This window comes from Ammospiza caudacuta, chromosome 3 (assembly GCF_027887145.1).
Source record: "Ammospiza caudacuta isolate bAmmCau1 chromosome 3, bAmmCau1.pri, whole genome shotgun sequence".
In the NCBI taxonomy this organism is placed as follows: Eukaryota; Metazoa; Chordata; class Aves; order Passeriformes; family Passerellidae; genus Ammospiza; species Ammospiza caudacuta.
This window is the reverse complement of record NC_080595.1, coordinates 26,404,656-26,424,595: the sequence shown is the minus strand read 5'-3', so window position 1 is coordinate 26,424,595 and position 19,940 is coordinate 26,404,656. Positions and strand designations below refer to the sequence as shown.

General features: G+C 41.4%; 1 protein-coding gene across 1 annotated transcript in view; it reads right to left on the bottom strand.

Moving 5' to 3' along the window:
* The window catches only part of KCNH1 (potassium voltage-gated channel subfamily H member 1), a 175,546-nt gene that overhangs the window by 138,969 nt on the left and 16,637 nt on the right, over nt 1-19,940 (bottom strand). Inside the window, exons 4-5 of the mRNA XM_058802022.1 lie at nt 14,980-15,108; nt 6,704-6,822 (exon numbers count right to left, since the gene is read on the bottom strand). Of these exons, the coding sequence (XP_058658005.1) occupies nt 6,704-6,822; nt 14,980-15,108 (248 nt within the window). The remainder of the gene's footprint in view (nt 1-6,703; nt 6,823-14,979; nt 15,109-19,940) is intronic.

Sequence of the window (19,940 nt, the reverse complement as noted above, 5' to 3'; positions counted from 1 at the left end):
TTGTTCTCTGCACCCTTCACTGCCTTCTTTGCCCTCCCTCAGACATGCTCCAATGCCTCAGTGTCCCTCTGCCTGTGGGGCCTCCAGACTGAGTGCAGGATTTAGGGGACCTGCCAAGGCACACTGTTGAGGTACACTGCAGCTAGGTCTGAATTCAGAAAAGCACTTCTGCAGAAGATGATCTGCCAGCATGTGTTTTAAACCCTGCACCTCAAGCTGAGCACACGCTGACACCGAGCACTGTTTTGCATAACTGCACTCTCAATCAGTGCTGCCCATTTTATGTCTGTTCTCTCTCCAGTTCTGCCCACTGCTGCAAAAACAACATTATCATGTATGTAATTCTTGGGAACTCAAGCTTTCACATACCTATGAATAATAATGTGTTTGTTTATATGTACCTGTATTCACCTGCTATACATGAGGGTGAAACCAACATCAAGAACCTGTGTCCAAATAAAGAGAAGTTAAATTTTAAAGCAAATTTTACCCTGGATGAATTATGAATGAAAATTGAAAGAAACATGAAGGCTTGCTTGATTGAAATGTGTTTAGTAATGCCAAACTCACAGAACCTGTGAGAAGTATTTAGGAGCATGGTTCCTTTTTCACATTTATTTACACATAGTTCAGAGCAATAGGAAGCAGGGAAGGAAATTAAATGTCTGTTTTTCTCTGGGAAAAGATAAGACAACACAGCTAGAATAGAAGGATGTCTTCCTTTCATTCTCCTTATCTCAGCTTTTTTAATGTCAGTTATTTAGACGTGGATTTTATCTCCAGGCTTTTCTGAGTGTCTTTTTTTTCCTTTTTTTTTTTGGTGAACTGGTGAGATTTTTTCCAACAGTTTCGGCCAAAGGGGACAAAAGAAAACGATCAGCTACACAAGATCTACTTGGACAAAACAGTCTCAGATGAAATTCCCTGCTGCTTTGAACCTCACATAATCACTTACTCGTGTACACAACAGGGGTCAGACACTGTCAGAGCACAACTCCTCACACGTGTAAATGAGAATGGGAACTGCAAGCCTGCTGACTTTGAGCCCAGGATGTTCCCCTGAAGGGAATTAACATGACCTGCTCTGACAGACCTGCATGTTACCACAGAGGCATTAAGAGTTTGAAAAAAAATACAATTTAAAAAAAATAAGAGGACTGTATTTTTGTTAGTGAGCGTCTAGAATGACAGCAAAAAGGAGAAAGGAACATTTTTCCAGCAGACCCAACTAGGACTCAGACATGTTCACTGCAGTATTACACAGTCTGCTGATGCTGACCCTCATTGATGCATGTTCTCCATACTACCAAAAATAAAAGGGAATTAAGCTGTCCTGTGCTGAGAGGAGCACAAGGCACATGCAGTCTCTCTTCCCTGCAGGAGGCACTGGCCAGCCCATGCAGTGCACACAAGCCCCTGGTGTGATGGAAGAGGCAGAGGTTGTGTACTGAGTCCATGTGTGTACTCAGAGCATCATTCCCTTCAGGGCTTTTTGGCAGTCCCAGTGACAGATGTTGGGATGTCTTTTCCCAACAAAAGCTCTAGTCCAAATCAATATTGCAAATATCTCCTGCCCTCCCTTTTGCACATTGCAGCTGTACTTGAATCACTTGGAGAGCAATGAGTTACTACTGGCTTTCATGAGGTTTACTACTGGTTTACAGGTTACTACTGGTTTACAGGTTACTACTGGTTTTCATGAGCAGCAGCTCTAGCATAGGATCCTTTCACTGGGCAAGGAGAGTCCTCTGCAACCCTCACTCACTGGAATAACTGATCAGCAAAACCAAGCATCACACAGTAACATTTTTCATTTAGCAGGATTTCAGTTCTAGTTCTGAGATTTTATTGGTGTGGGGAGACAGGATCACCCTTCAAATGCAGCAGGAAAGCATAATTGCTTCTTCTGCAATCACAGACCTACTACAGCTTTATTTTTGAGCCCCTGGTATTGCATGAGTAAGTCCAATATTTTGGTAACTATTCTAATCAGCATAGGAACCTCAACCATGAAAAACTGGAAAAAAAATTTGTTTGCTCTTGTCAGGTGTTTCTTATCTATACATACATAAGTTATAGACTGAGAATTGCATAATGCACTCAGTTTTGGTCACTGCTGCTCTCTTTGTACTCCAAGAATTTGCAGAAATTTTGCATCCACAGAACTAAATTTACTGGAAAATAGACTAATGTGTACCTGCATACCCAATTAGGGGAAAAGGCAAGAACAATGTTTTTGGCAAAAAAGAAGGGGCTAAATTGTGGTGTTCATTGTTTTGCTGTAAATAGAAAAAAAGCCATTAAAATAAAGCCAGTGGAATTGTAAGGATGTAAAACTGAACTGAAAGCAGAAAAAACAGACTTCTAGTTCCAACTTGTAAAGACAATAAACTGCTGCTTCAGTGTTTTAAAATGTCATCACCAAATACAAAGCACTCTCTCCTTACTTGTTTGAGATTCAAGGGCTACAGCACAGGAAAATAAAAGGATTGATGATTGATTGATCTCTTTCCCTTCCTATTTAGAAAGTAAACATACTCTAAACTATCTATCTGAATAGCTAGCGACCTTATAAATAAGTCTTTTGAACTTCTGCTACCTCCTGGAGTCTCTGGAGAAGCCTCAGCAATGGTTATTTAAAGAGACCAGTGGCTTTAGTTGGTCTCCAGCAGAAGCATTGTGGGCATGAATCCTGAATGGAGAGGGAGGAGACAGGCACCAAGGAATGACACAGGCATTCCAACCACTCACCAGATGGGGAAAGCCACCTGCAGAAAGCCAGAGGAGACTCCAGTCCTCTTTTTGGGTGGGATGGAGGTGACAAGTTCTAGCCTAGGCTCCCTCTCACTACATCACTAACACACACCTTTGTAAAACCAGCCCATCTTGCTGGCACTGCTGGAGATGATTTCACAGCCTGAAGTGAAAGAAGGCACTGCCCCCTGCTCACACTATCTCTCCCAGCAAAGGCAAAAGTCTCACAGTGCCTGGCAGTGCCAGCCAGGAGCTCTCAAAGGCACCAAATTCTTCATTTCACTGAGAAGGGAAACACGCCTACAACAAAGCTCCATCTCAGAGAACAAGCATGTGTCTTTATCACAAAGCACAACAAAAGAGCTCAGTACTGCACAGAAACCATGGAAGGAGGTCCACAGAGCTTAGTGTAAAGACCAAGGTTTTGGTAGGTCACTGCACTGGAACCTACAGGAGCTCCATGCTCCACTTCTCACACCAAGGGTCACACCAATTTCCTCACCATCCTTCCCAACACAACACCCCTGGGTCATCTGGAGATTCAGAGCTATAAACCCCACTCTCTCTGCACTATCCAGCAAACCCAGGTCGATGCAAAGTTCCTTCTGCCCTATTCCAAGGTGCTCCTGCTGCACTTCAGCCCCTTAGGGAGAGCAGTGCCAACCTGAGACAGGTTTGCTGAAGTGCTCAGCTGTGGTTACACACCCTCACGAACTAACCACATTCAAACTGCTTCTAAAGCTACTTCTCCTGGAGAGGGAAAAAACCAAACCCCAAGAGACTGACAGAAAAGTAATCATGAAGAAAATGCACACAACTATATAAACCAATATGCTGAGCTTCCTTTCATGTGCACTGGGCAATTTGATTACTACAATTTTCTGAATAATTGAAACAGCTCTGGTTTTGGAAGATTTTTCACTATTATACAGTTTTATCATGGTAAAAGAAATATTTATTTCTGAAACTTATTAATGAAAGTATCATTTCAGTTAGTTATTATTCATCAGATAATGCAGCTCTATTATCTGCATTTATTATTTGTGGTAATGATGCATGATGCTTTAATAGCTCTCTAACACTGGAGAATTTTATTCCAAGAGCAGAAACGCCAAATTTCATCATGGGTTTTATAAGATTGTGTTCTTTTTTAAACACAGCAAAATTTTTCTAAATCCTATTTTTTTTACAAAATAGTGAATATATCTCAAGTCAGGAGTCATAAATTGCATCAGATGTTGTTACAATTATTTATTTATTTTTATGACAGTATGACTGGGGGGCAAAAAATAAAGCTAACACAAACACTCACTCATTTCCAGCTTAATCTCTCCTTTTCATGTTTTCAATTGCACCTATTTGCTTTCTCTCACTCTCCCTTGCATGTGTCTTCCCAAGCAGTGACACAAATTGCTCCCAAACTAAGGGCTAGGTGCTAAGGCTCAATATTTTGATTGGCAGTTTTAATGGACGTTGTAAGTTCCTGGTAAATAATGTTTAAAAAAAAACTGGCAGAAGTTCTATTCTTAAGCAGTGCTGCTAAGCACCATTATAATTTCTCTGCTTTTATTTCTCACAACTATATATATTTTTTTTTAACTTTGACACAGTCTTGTTTGCCCAGAGCTGCCTGGCAAAGGTGCAGAACACATCAGCTAAGACCACAGGTGCAGATGACACATTTACTCATTCAGCTGTGACCAGGAAGAACCATCCCTACAATCAGCTCCTTGGTGATTAAGCAACAGAAATGCATCAGTTACTTTTACAAACTCCTATTGCAAAATGTTGTCTCACAGTTACCTAACACCTTTGTGTTAATTGCATAATTAATTTGAGTAGTTTTCATATGACTGCTATTAGAGAAGTCAGGCTAAAAAAAAATCTGTGCCTACTGGCAAAAGTCAGAGACTGAAGCTTCAAGACACTGCTTGTATTATCCATGGCCTGTTAGTCTGTCACTAACACCTTTCCTAAACTGTCCCATAAACAATAAAAAATTGTAAGCTGTTGTGGCAGGCTCCAACACCTTGCTCTACTCAAGTTCTGGGACACAACAGCCTCCCAAGACATTCAAATATATAAGTGATAAATAACTAAGAGCAACACAAATAACACTGCAATAAACGTGGAGCCTTCTCACACAAACAAGATTGATGTGAAATGTCATAGTGAGTAGCAAAAGAAAAAGGATGAGGTTTAAAATTTCACATAGGCTACTGCAGAGATGAAGAAAAAAAAATTTGAAAATACAACAGGGAACTGTTAGAGATCCCATATTCAGCATTATCAAAAAACCTTTGCAGAATAAGAAGCCTGGCACCTCATATATCTTCAAATAAAGAAAGGTGGTCTTGTCTGTATGATCATCTGCACTTTTCTTTTCTCTGTAGTGTAGTTCTATTGGCTTAAATGGAATTACAGCAGGAAAAAAAGCTACCTAACATCACAGCTGGGGCTAATGTTCTTTGTAAAATTATGACTGCAATATTTAGTCAGCAATTAAAGAAACTCATTTCAGACATGTAAACTATACACTTGCCCTTTATTATTTGTAATGAATCAATTGGCTGTGCCAGTAAGAATACTTGCAAAGACTTGTTGAGCACATGGACTTGCAAAAACTTTAGTAACATGTAGTCACTGACAGCCAGACTGTTGCCAAACAGAATAATCTCAGACCCTTTGTCTTACATTTTGCTGCCTACATTTTAGCATTAACTACAACTCAAGGATAGAGATCTAAAGAGAAGAAAGGATTATTTGATATGAAGCCTTGAGTAGGATTAGGAGGAAAACTGTTCCAAATTCCAGCACACAAAAGTAATCTCAGGGTGGACATGTGTTAATCACATGGTGCTCCTGCAGTACGGTGTCCGTGGCAATGTCCCCTGTGCTAGCATGATCCATGTTATTTCTCTGCTCCAACAGAAATTGGTTTCCCCTTCTTGAGTCCTTCTGTATTAAATACTGGCTAGGTAAGATCCTGTCTGCAGGAATTTTGCCATTCTACATGATAAGAAGACAGGTGAATTTTAGTTTGCATAGGAAGCGACACATATACAACAGAACCAGCAGAGTGTAGTACAGCTGACTGTATGGACACCCCATGGAACCCATCAACACCCTACACCTCCAGCTGCACAGGATGATCAAGAATTATTGCCAAGTATGGCTGCTGCCATGGCATTCACAGCAGGAAGTGCCATGTGATATTGGCTGTGCTGTCATTAACACCATGTCAAACCTCTCCCCAGGCTGTTTGTACACCAGGGAGACCCTGCTACTGGCCCAGGAGACAGAAACAGGAAACCTGGGACAGTCTCTCCCCCTCGTGGCGAAAGCCCTCAAACCCTAAGTGCTTCAAGGGGCCTTCTCTGCCTGCAGCTTATCTCAAACCTTTGAGAGGCTGCTTAAATCACAAGGTTTCACTTTCCTAATCTCCCTGCAGTGCTGCTTGTGGCATCTGACAACTGTTCTGTGCATAAAAGCAGTAACTTAAACATAGGTTTTAACCAGTTGGTAAGGCAGGGTTGGGATCCCACTGAAAAGTAACTAGACATAAATTAATACAGAGAATAACCATGCCATAGATTCTCCAGGATTTCCTTGTGTACTAAACTTTTTTCTCACCTCAGTTTTACATAGGTAGATAGTCCAAGATCCTACTCTTATTAAGATCCTCAGAAGAATGGAAACTAAGTGAGAAAGTATTATTTTAATAACACCTTTCTAAGACTTTGCTAAGATATGGAACACAACAGTGCAATCAGGTTATATGGAGTCTTTGGGACACCTGCTTTCATTCTGCTGTCACAGGACACATTTCACAGCACACGAACCAGATTCCCAGGGCAGGGAGGACTGACAGTTCTTGGCTCACAGAGATGACATATCCACAAAGACTAAAAACATTTCTTTACAGCCTCCTGGGGAAAGCAAAAATTACCTCAGCAAGTCTTGAGTGCTTGTGAACGTTCTCTCCTTTCTGCACGCTGGGAGCAAGCTGCTGCAGCACCCCTCGGCTGCTCGTGAGGGCACGCGTCAAGCGGGCAAACTTCCCCCAACCTTGAGAAAACATGCAAGGTTAGACACACATTACCAAAAAAAGCTGCAAGTGTACCTCATAAAACCTCTTATATGACTAAAAGGAGAAAAAATTGTTAAAACAGAGCAATCTGCTTTAATACTGACCAGAAGGGAGTATAATTTAACCAAGTAGCAGATAAAAGCAAGTCAGAGAATAGGTGTCAGCGTGGTACGGTAATAAAACCCATGACTGCTGTGACTTTGTATTCAATGACTCTACAAAAGTACTGCCACATGAATTGCATATTTTGCAAAGATAAATGTCCACTATAGAATAATCTCATATTAAATCTAATGATCAGATTTGGATCTCACAGCATTGCAGAAGACACTTCAGACTAATCAAGATGTAAGGCTAGAGTCATGCACAATGAAAATTACAGTTGTCTGTAACAGAAGTGAATCTAGCCTCAGATGCATCAAGCATAGATCTGGAATAAGCAGCGAAATATACATAAGATAATAAAAAGCAGAGCAGAAAAGCAAAACAAAACCATTAATTTTACTCTCTCTAAACAAAAGGGGGAATATACTAATAGATTTTCTCAAGCACAAATTAAACATTTAGCAGCTTCTGGCAGAGAAGTCATATGCTGAATTTTAATTCAGAATATTTTTTACAGTGATTTCAAATATCCCTGAAAATAGAAGACTTTCAATGACATCACAAGAGCTAGCTACAACTATAATCTTTATGAGCAGTACTTTACCATAACATGTAGGCAGAGTATACATCTGGATATTTTTGGTATACTGAAAGGAAGAAACAGTGTGTTTAGTCCCAATCTTGAAAAAATGCTCCCACCTGGGAGCTCTTGAGCTCCTACCCCTCATCACCAACTACAACTAAGGATGCTCAGCACTTTGAAGATTCAGTTTATAATGAGAACCTGGTTCTGGAACACACTGCCTACACAGCTTTCTTGTAGACCCCTTTTAGGTACTGGAAGGTGCTATGAGGCATCCTTGGAGTCTTCTCCTCTCTGGGCTGAGCACACCCAACTCTCCCAGTCTGTCTGTACAGCAGAGGTCCTCCACCCTCTGAGCATGTTTGTGACCCTCCTCTAAACTTGCTCCACAGGTCCTCCTTACGCTGGGGGCTCAGAGCTGAGTGCAGTACTCCATGTGGGGTCACATAGGATTCGAGTAGGGTATTGGAATTAAATACCAATATAGCCAGATGGAACGTGCCTGGGCTCATCTGGCCCTTGCCGCTTGACCAGAGGCAGCAGCTGTGGTGGTTTCACCCCAGAGACACCTTTGGCTGGCTGGATGCTGCAGCTGGGTGCTTGGGACAGGTCCAGGCATGCAGGAGCTCAGGTTTACCTCTGGCAGAGAGGCTTCAAGGCAAGGTGAAGGAAAGGAGTCAGTTCTGTTGGAGGGTTTCGATCCAGAGCTTTATTCCTGGCCCACAGGCCTCTGAATCCAGCAACATCTCTTAATAGAACTTCCAAACCACATAGTTGCTGTGTCTTTTAACCCCAGGGAGAGGGGAGGGAAGGGGCAGGGATCCCACCCAGGGGGAGGAAGTCTCAGGGAACAAATGACACCTGGATGGCCCAATGTCCCCAGGGCTGAGAGGCATCTTTTGAACTTTGCCAATCACACAACGCCCTTCCGGAATGTCAAGACTGACAGACAGCACTCAGCATGGGGCAAGAGAGGGGAAGGGAGAGGTGACTGGCACACCTGAGGAAGGAACCAGGATAACTGAGAGAGGCTGTGACATCACACCGCAACAGTAGGGCAGAAGAATAATTTTCCTAGACTGCTGGCCACGCTGCCTTTGATACACCCCAGGATACAGCTGGCTTTATGAGCTTCAAGTGCACCTGGCCGAGTCACAGCCAGCCTCTCCCCGGCCCAGGGGGAGGGCTTGGCAGGTGCCGGGCCCGAGGAGGCCGGAGGGGGACGCGCTCCAAGGGGGCAGCGGCGATCTCCCCTCAGCGGCGCGGAGGGAGCGGCGGGCCGGGCCTCTGGGGCCCGCAGAGAGCACAGCGGGCCGGGGCTGCAGCGGGCCGGGGTTGGAGCCGGCCGGGCCTGGAGGGGGCCGGAGCGGCCCGGGGCTGGAGCTGGCCGTGGTGCTGGAGCCGAACGAGCGGGACGCGCTCGCACAGGGCAGCCCCGAGAGAAACAGAAGGGAGCACAGCGTTCCAGCTTCGCCCGGGAACTCGAAACCGACCTCCCCTACCATGCACAAAATATTTCTAATGCCAGATAACATAGACAGCTCCTTTTAGTAACTCGAACCGGATTGATGGGGAGGGAGTTTTCCTGGAAGATGCGAAATTTGGTTCAAAACCTGAGGACAAACTTTCAGTGGGCATTTTCTTCCAAACATTGTTCTAAGATTTGGGCAATTTGGAGATACACAGAGGGAAGATCAAAAGGAAGCACCTCACTTGAACTTTGTTGCACAAAAGCACTGCCAGACAACTCTGTGCTATGATCTGTGGCTGTGAATGCTGAGCACCTTCGGGTGTACCCCCCTTCTTCCCAGGAGCCATCTCCTTCTGAAAGACACAGCTTAACCCATCCCTCTCTCCTCAGCATCCCCTGCAAGCATCTCCTCTGCCCTCCGTGAACATCTCACTTGTGGGTGCCTAAATGGCCCACAAAAGAACTGTTTCCACAAACTCTAGATCTCCCCCTCTACTCCAAACTCTGATCTGAAAGCAGTGTAACTGTTCTAGGCAAGAGACTGTGTCTCTGTTCAGCTTGGCTTTTCAAAGCAGTGTGGACACAAAGTGGGAATACACACCCTAATTCTCTCCACACATAGGGTACCACACCTGAGGGCCCAGCTAGGAGATGCTCCCACCACGGTGCCATGATATGCCTAAAACCAGGCACCAAATCCATGTGCAACGTGTAAGAATTCCATCTCTAGAACACAACACCCTCCTCCTTTTGGAGTTCTGGTTTTTTGTGAAAGAAAAAGATAAAAATGTGCCAACTCTAACATACAGTTAGACCTGCAGATTGTGGCATAGGAAAAAGAAAATAAAAATTAAACAGAATGCCAGTACTGAACCTTTTGAATCAAAACATCTCCAGTAATGCCTGAAAAGACAACAGCAGGTCAGTTATCTATCCAACAAAGAGAGGTCAAGTAATGGACTTAAGCCATAGGACTGAACACAAACACTAAATTTTAAGGGTCGTGGAGCTTTCCAAGATGAGGAACTAAGCTTCAAAATGTTGTAAGAATATATTGGTGTCTGTCCTGCTAAAGCAGAGAGACGAGATTATATGGATTAGTAGCTCTCTTTCAACACAAGCAGTTGGTATAGCCCTACATCCATTGTTTTCCTCTAGAAATGGAGAAAACACAAATTAAATTTAAAATCTAGTGATCCTAGGTGCTTCTAATACAGGCATATGTAATCCTCAAACAAGATAAGTTCACATAGAAGAGAACACAGCTTGCAATTCAGGAACCAAACATAAAGCTGGCTACCACCCCATGGTGGTGCTTGTCTGTGCCCCTGTCTTTGATTTTAACCCATTTTTATCATTGTTTGGTCTCTTTTCAGTTCTGCAGAAAATATCATGCACAGACAAAGCAATGATGACATTAAAACATTTACAGTTCAAAAGAATGGAAAGCCTGATTTTAGCACTCCTGCATTCCACACTGTTCTTTCAGTTTTCCACCATTTCTTCGCAAAAAGGTGAACAGAAATTGCTTCTGATAACACTCAAGACAAGATGATCACAAAAGCTGTCCCCTGAGGTTTGTTTCATGTGGAAATATGGCATTGAAATATACTTCTGTGCTGTGGCATCAAAACTTTTCTTCCTTAAAGCATGGATTTCATTTAACAATGGCCTTAAGTTGAATTTTCTGTATTTTTTCAGTAAGTTGATACTCAAGCACAAAGCACTTATTATTTATTTGTAGGTAGCTATTTGTTTCCCACCACTCTTCTCAATTCATTCCTGATAACTCCAGAATTCAAACACTGGGAACTGTGGCAGTTACAGAACCCTTGTTACCATGCTGCTGATCCATGACTTACACAATTCCTAGAGTCAGAACAAGAAGCCATTGTCTACTAGAGAACAAGCTTGTTTGTCCACAGCCCTGTTGTTCACACAACTGTGTAAATGTGAATAAATCAAGATTCCAGCAGTTCTTGCCTCCACTCAAGCCACCGTTGTATTCCCACACATGAAAGATCCCTGCTTACATCCATTCTTCTCTTTGAAACCTCATGACTAAAACAGTATCATTTTTCCATCTGGACTGGGAAAGCATACTGAAGTTTTTAACATATTCACTATTTCCCCTTCATTTGTTTCCTCTTTTTAAGAAAACATTTCATCCAGATGAAAGCAGAGTATATCTTAATCAAAATATTTCAAACACTGGCTCTGTTCATATAAATACATCTTAAAAACAGAACGAAAAATCCCCAAAAAAATCCTCCAGAAACAAAAAGGAAAAAAAAAAAAGAGGAAACGTGAATTTTCCCCTGAATTAAGATGAAGGAGACAAAATATTTTTTGTGTCTGTGCCCCTGCTTGTTATGCAAAGGACAGCTTAGCTGCAACATGAAATAAAGCATCTTCTGCAGAGAAGATGGCAACTGATGATTGCTACAAAGCACAGAAGGCAACATCATCTTGGAGGATAACAACCATTCACTACTTGATTCAGTGATGCTGAATTTGACCACCTCTTTGTATAAAAATGAAGTATCAAAAGCACAAATTAGGTTCCAAAGCTTAGTTTTCAAGCTTTTATGAGACAGCATACATGCTACTGGATATGTTCACCTTGTATTAATACATTCAAAATCTGTTCAGGCAAACTTCTTACAAACCACTCACAGTGCAAGCACAGTTTCTATTTGTCTGCATAAATAATTGTTTTGCATAAAGTGATGCATTCCACTTTATACACTATTCTCAAGCATCTCATACTTGGTGTGCTAGATCTCAAACCAGGAGAGACATATCAGACAAAATGCATTAATTCCAAATACAGTATAAACTTTAAAATTCAGCTAAGAAGGTGACCTAGCACTTGACAAGCCAAACTTAGCTATGCTATAGATTGATTTTGCCGCCTTCTATTCAAGTAAACCTCTTTTACATTTCCCTTATTTTTTCTGAGGGGCAAGCAAAGGGGAAAAAGTGGAAAGAGGTTGTTTAAAAAAAATTATCAACATCACTGACACTATTTTTAAGCGGTTTTATTTAGAATACACTATTTTTAAAGCTGCTGCATTTAAAAGCAAGCTTACTTACCTTCCATGGAAATCATAAAATAAACATATCTAAATTATCTGAATCAATTTAAAAAAGGCCACAATGAGAAGTCTACTTTTTATGTGACTTACTTGTTTCATCTATTCCAATGTCTGACATTATTAATCAATAAAAAAACAAGTAAGCATGAAAAATGGTAATGGAACCTTCTATTCCTCTGAGTCACCTTCAGGGGAAAGATGCCTATTCATCTTTGTATAGTCAAACACCTGCCATTACAGCTCTATACTTTTCACTCAAGGAGCTGCACCATTTGCAGCTGAACAATCAGGCTTGAAATTGCCAGCAGGTGATAGAAAACCAAGATACACCACAGCTAAGCAGGCTTAGCCTGACAGATCAGTTGCTCCTTATGTAGTACAAGAACATGATCGATTTAGTGGTTTTCTTTACATAGACATACAGGCACTGATTCTGAAAATCTGAAATGCTTTCAACTATAAAGTCCTGCAACTGTGCAAAGAGCACATTTTATTAACATGTGTGCATCTACAGGCAACCTGTTACATACTTAGTACTCATAAGCATAGGAAACTGATTACACATACAAACACAGTAAAAGGAAAGTACTTGCTAAGCTGACTGAAGGTGAAATAAGGAAAAAGAATTGATTTAGCAATCAGTTTTCAGTTCACAGTTTTAGTTTTTCAGATTGAAAGTTCATTTGGGTTGAGAATATGAGAAACATTCCTAAGAAAATTGCCCTCTTTCAAAAGCATGCTACAGAGTTCCTGTGTAACATTGCACACAGCACAAAGAACACGCCCTCCTCAAAGCTCATGTGTGTAAATGGTTCTCAGAACAAGCTAGTACAATTTTACCTTTTTTAGATCTTCCAAAAACATTTTTCCACTGTGTGAATCCCAGAGCCTACTACAGATGATTACCTAACACCTCATATCTGCCTTTTCTTCCCCCTCTCACAGCATGCAACTGCCCAATGAGATCTTACATTAAAGACATGGACACACGTGTAAAATTCTGTTTGCCAAATCAGCTCCTCCAAGAAGTTGCTCATCTAGCCATCAAGTGATTAATACAATATCACACAACAAAATTCCTACAGCAAGTATATTATGGAAGAAAAAGGGATAAATTAAGGATCAAAACAGAAAGTGCCGTTCCATTTATAACAAGACTGATTTGTGTATAAAGTGACAGAGAACTCTTTACCGGCATGAAAGTTCTGAAACGTTAATAATTTTAGGAAATCCAGAAATAATATTTGGAAGACTCATTTAGTGCACAGGCCCTCCTGTACATAAAGACATAGCAGTCAGGGAAAGAGTGAAGAGCTGTGAACCAGTGGCCTCTAAATAATACATTCAGTTCTTCTGTCTGCAACCTCTGTTAGTTATTTTGCCAGTTTTCGTGGGCCTGAGGGAGAAATTCTGCCCATCATCAACTCCTCTGCAAGTCCATGCATTTATGTGTAGGTTTAGTGCCTATACTGCTGCAGATGTGCAACCACTGAGAATTACCATGCTCACTGCAAGAACAGCATAATTTTAAGATACAAAGGAGACTTAAAAAGAAAAACACAATTATGATTCCCTTTCTTCAACATGCTTGTATTGAAAAAAAGAAAGCTGAAGTGTTTCTTTGTGTTGAAAGTGAAGGACAAACTGCCTGTCTCTACCACATTAGGGAACCCCTGTGAAAGCAGAGGACACAGCTAGCACTCCTGACTGAGTCCTGCTTATCAACCGACTAAATGAAGCAAGGGCCTTCACTACCAGCAAATAAATGAGAGCCAGCTTTACTGCATCATGCTTATTTATCTGTGCTGTCACTCCTCATCAGTATACAGTGAGCACCATTAGGCAGGGAAAAACAGACCCAAACTTTCTGACAAGCTAAGATTTTTAGTGTTATTAAAGCAATAAGGAACCAAACAAATAGCATTACCAGGAGAAAAAAATTATCCACATAGCCTGGAAGGGGGTATGTTTGTCAAGGTTGTACTTCCTTTTTCATGGTAACAGGTGTTTCCACTTTGAGAAACTATGTTTTTAAAGAATAACATTTTGAGAACAAATGTAAATCACTTCATCTTCACAGTAAGTTTCCTGTTTAATTTAATACTACAAATATTATTAAATACTACAAAAATGCAAACAACAGGAGAACTTACATCCTTTTTCACCCCAGAGGATGCAAGTCTCTGTAATCCTCCATAGAGTACAAAAGGTCTGTTTCTGACAGGCTCTGAACCTGAGTTCATGCTGCTGTCACAGCTGAGTTTGCTGCCAGGTTTCCAGGCGGCAGCTCAGCAAAGGGTTACGAGCAGGACACTGCTGTGCTAGTGTTCACTCTCCAGGACAGCTTAAACCTGATTCCACTTAAGATAACTGGAATCTCTCACATAGGCTAAAAGAAACTAGAACAGGACTTTAACAGAAGAAATCCCATAATAATGACAAGTAACATCGAGTCAGGCAGAATTTAATTATTCTGATCTTTGCTAGACTCAGCCAAGGTTGATTCCTCAGGTTTTTCATGGAGTTTCACACACAGTTTGTATAGGGCTGTTGAGCATCACTGTGAATCCTTGAGGGCTATGCTGGAGAGTGGGTTAATAGCGTATTTTAAAAGAACAGTACCTATTTACTATGTAAACTGGTCTTTCTGAAGCACTTGGGGCTTTCATTAGCAATGACCCTTTCCAGAGCAGGCCAGAACAATTTTACTAAAGAAATCAGCAACCATTTCTTGCACAAATGCCATCCCCAGTGGCACAGCTACAAGCTATTTTAACATTTCATTCTTAGCCTTGGGTATTTAAAGGACTTCAGCTCTTTCAAGACCAGGGCAAACAAACAAAAGCAGCATAAATATATAATTGTGAAAAAGACCAACCTTTACATGAATCATCCTCAATGGGCTGCTTGAAAGCCGTTATGTCATTGAAAGTGCAAAGAAATAAAACCACTTTATCCTGCTCATTTCGAATTGGAGCAATTTTCACAAAGAACCAGACAGGTGTTCCTGGAAACAAACACATCAAAGAGTTGGTCAATGGCAGGCAGAACAGTAAATGTGCCAGTTCAGATGTTTATATCTCAAATCAGCCATCTGTAAAAGTTACTTTAATGTTGACTTTTTTTTACAAGTACCTATTTGAAAAAATAACAAAGCAGCTGACAAGTCTGTTGTTTAAGTTCTCTGCTCTGTCTCTTCTTAGCTTTTTAATCTTCCAGGAATCACCCTATTTCTGAATTTCATCTGCAAAGTTAACACTTGAACTTAAGAACTGCTTTGTGATCCCCTGAAAGAAGAGTCCCACATATTTCCAAATGCTGCACACAACAGTGTCTTGCTGGCTCTTGAAGGACTTGAAAATGGGCCAGCTATGCCTAGGACATGAGCATAACACAGAGTCTCAACTCAGGAATATGACCAGTTTGGTCAACTTTATAATTCCCTGCCAAGAAGGAATGCCCTAAAAAAAATCAAGCCCTAACTACTACAGTAGCCTATGTCTAGCTTCAGAGCTGGGCTCCAGGAGCTCTAGCCCAGCCTGCAAATCCCCCCATGCAAGGGAAACCCTTCACAAGCTGCTTGCCTTGGCCTGAGCCTGCTCCAAATCACTCCAGTGTGAAGCAAGACTCCCCTGAATTCAGGAGAGAACAAGCCATTAGGACCAGATCACATGATGCTGTGGATGGGATCAAGTTGTACTGCATGGAACTGCACCTTTCTAATTACTGCAGCAGATGAACTGCTAATTAAACTGCTTGAGATTAAATTCTGCACATCACAGAAAAAGATGGCCCCAAAATATGACCCTTCGGATGCTGCTGCTGCCATTTCTTCTTGACCTCTACCCACCAGATCACCTTGAGGAGAGAATCTGTCAGTCAGCCCTGCCTTTCCATGTTTCTGGCAGTTCTCCTGACACTGCTGAGAAGACCCAATGAAATTCCATGTAACAAGGCAGTATCTACCATTCTTTTCACAGGACTCACACTGCTTTTAGTGATATTTGAGTATAAGCTGATTGGAGGGCTCAGAACAAAGCACTTGGCTCCTGTATGCCAGAACATGACCTCCCTGAAGGCACCATTTTTAAGTCTGCATCTTAACTTTAGAGATAAAAAGATGACTTCTCCAGCTCTGAGGTACATCACAGTAGGGACACTCCAGACCTCAGCCTTCAGGGAGTTTGTACATGGGTTTTCAGACTGTCCCTACACTCTCAGAGATGATGAAAACTCACTGCTGCCTTTGCAAGCGCAAGAAGTAAGAGAGAAGATTCAGGCTTTCTTGCTGAGAGCAACATTTTTTTTGTGTCCCTTTTGAGATTTGTTTGGAGAGACGGATCTACATACCAGGGGCCAAACTAAGATCAGCAGGAGTGTGACCCTCTGGGAAAGCCAGAATAAAGAGCACCACACAATCTTTTTCACTCATGTGGCAAAGCCTATTTTAGAAACAGTGATCTTAAAGACTATTCCTTTTCTTCCTCAGTCACAGGACCCTTCTCTATGCTAGTGATCAGATTCTCTTCCGCCTGAATTGCTCAGTATTTTAACATGAGCATGACATGGTATATTTCATGCAATAATTTTTAGTAACAAGGGCAACTTGTGTTTTCTGGCTGTCAAAGGGTCACAAGAAAACCTCAGGTATCTTACAAGTTACTGTCCAAAAAAGGAAGCAAAGGCAGCTTTTTTCCCACCTATGCTAATATAAGAGAGATTGCTGTTACCAGTGCCTCACCTGGCTGTTTCCCAGCCTCAGTGCTGAGCAATCTTTTCTGGCTACAGAAAGGTAGGGCATCTCCAAAACCCATGGACAACTTCCATAAACCAAGTTCAATTCCTAAGGCTCCCACTGTGCCTGCATAACACACAAGCAGTTTCAAACCCTGGCTGAGATTCCATGCCATATGTACAGCCACTTCTATAAACAGCAGGGCCTATGATGCATGGAGGCCTCTGCTCAAAAAGCAGAGAAATCCAGATGGAATCACTGGTGGCCATTTCTGAAATATGTCTGCATGGCAGAAAGTATTCAAGGGTCAATTTATTTTTTTTTTTAAGAGTTAACATTCCTGAACAACCTCTTCCAAAAAAGTAAGAACAAACAAACATGCTAAGTGTGAAAGAAGATTAAGTAAAGTAACTGTGCCAGTAAAATCATCACTAACTTGCTAATGAGCTTAGAAGACACTGCCATAAAGCAGCCAACAGCAATTTTCTAGACAGTAACACCCTTTACACTACTCTTTCTCAAGAGTTCCTAAAATTGCCAATCTCGATTTCTTCTTGCCTACTTGTTTTTCCCAACTTCACATGTGAACTATTCTGAGGCTGATCAAATCCGTATCCTGCTTTTACAGAGACTCCTTGGTGACTAACTGCTTTTCATTTTACCCACTTCAACACCCTTCACTAACACTGCAACTTTTTAATCAGCCAGAATCTCCATCAACAGCCTTGCTTTTTAATCTTTATCTACATGCACTTTTTTTGATTAGGGATTTTTTTTTCCCTCCCCAAACCACTCTGTATTGTTTTACTACTTCAAGCTGCAGCTATTCTGCTATGGGCTGCTCACAGTATTAACCTTCATAGCACTGAGGCTGAATTACACACAGTTTCTTCTCTGCCTCTCATAGCTATAAAAACATAGTACTGTGCTTTTGAAGATGATTTGTACTCAACACAGAAAGGATGCAATTCACCCTCCTATTCTGGCTATTTGTCAGATGAATTATGTCACCTTCTTTTACAGTTATGCTGTAGTGTGTTGTTGCAGGAATTTCCTAACATGTTCTGAATGCAGCAAGAAGACTTTTCCCAATAACCTGTCGAAGGCAGCTACAGAGCAAGGAGCTTTTATCAGCAGGGTTTTTACTTTCTGGCTCCCTTGACTCCCACTCATGTGTTGTATTATTTATAGGAAAAAGGAAGACAAAACACTTTTTTACCTAGAACCAAGTGTATAACTTAGTGATATGCCCCACAGGCTAAAAGAAAGAGCCAGATGTTCTTGACAGCCAAAAGTAGTTGTGTTTGATGAAATGCACTATTGGGGTATCCTTGTAATTTCCAGAGTGCCACCATCAGAGCAAAGTCCAAAATCAGGCGGCATGCAGGGCCTGCAGAAATCATCTTCCAATTTGTGTTCTACACAGTAACACTACAAAGGCAGAAATAAGTAGATGGAAAATTCTGTCTCTACAACATTGTATTTTCCCTGCAGTGCATTCCCTAACATCTTGTCGGTGTCTCTTGTGAACAGGAGACAAGTGGATATAAAAACACAGTCATGAGGTGAGAGCTCACAGTGCTGGGTTACATGGGCTTCCCACAATGCTCTCAACCAGCAGCTCATTCACAACAGAACTGGGATCTGAAACATGGGAACACACCAAATGGCTCAGCCAAGAAGTGGCCATGCTCAGCTTTTGTCCTGCATACTGGTTTAATTATCAGAAGAATTTTACTTCTTAAACAGTTTATTTAACTATTAAACAGGAAAGCCTAAAGTATAAACTACTTATAAATCAGGTCGGAAACCAGAATTTCAACGTCCTACAGGCAGTCCTCATGCTCTTGGTGTCAAAGCCAACATCCCTGCTCAGCCAGACAACCATGACTAGCAAGAGGCACAAAAAAACCATTTTAATGAAAAATGTGATTTTCAGATTCAGCCTGTGGTTATTCAGGCAGTGAAACTGCAGCATGTTCCAGAGTTCTCACAGCAAAACAAGAGCAACTTCCCAGTCTGCACTGATGCACAGCCACACAGAAAGTGTTTACCAGTGTTTCCAACAATATATCTACTTCCATTTACATTTTATCTTTAGTCCTGGCAACCTCTCTCCCTGGTAAAGTTCAGTGATAATACCAGTGCACAAACAAAAAAGTAAACACTCATGAGCTACACTGGCTTCTGTTGGATTTGGAATCAGCAGTGAGAGAATCCAGCCTTTGTCTGGTGGCATAGCACCAATCATGCTAGAAAAGGGAATGCCCCTCCAAAGCTGCAGGACAAGCAGTGGGGACAACTGAGAGGAAATGAAAATCTACAATGAATGCCCAATACCAGCCACAGGACCAGCCTGGCTCGTGGTACCAAAGTTACATGGCCAATCCAGAATTAACAGGGGCAACTCCTGATAGGCTTTTATGGCCTAATCACAGTTCTTATGGTGTTGCCTTAAAGGAAAGACAATTTTAAGGTCTGTCATTCAAATACCAAGTCTTCTCCAGACTAACATACTCTAAATGTCTGCATTTCTTTCAACTTCCCATCTGAAAGACAAATACTACTGTCTCTTCCCTATCCTTTTCTCCAGTCCTGTGTCTTTCAACAATGGTATGTTCAGCTTCTTGCTGGGCAGGAACACCAGCATTTCACATTCTATTTGACTTTGGTTGAAGTCTTTCAGAAATTCTTACATCATCAAAGCAAAACAGATCTTAAAGGTCTATTCCAGCCTCTCCATGAGCATACCACTGAGCTCTCCTAAGTCTTCCCTCCTGCCAAACAAAAATAGGCAATATGAAAATAAAAAACCACTGTTTAAATGTGCTCTTTGCCCATACCTTAAGCCATTTAACCAAAGAGGCCAACTGTTTTTCAAAACTACAAAAAGCATAATTTAAATAAAACTGGAATACACAATCTTTCTTCCCATTAATTAAACCAAAATTAATTTTAAAATATAATGAAAAAAATGTTTTGGCAATTTAGCTGACATCTGCACTGCCATTAATAAATGGGGCAAGTTTCCTCCAAGCATCACAACTTCTGCATTACTTGATAACGTCTCAGTCAAACAGTCATCAGACACCTATTGTCCTGAA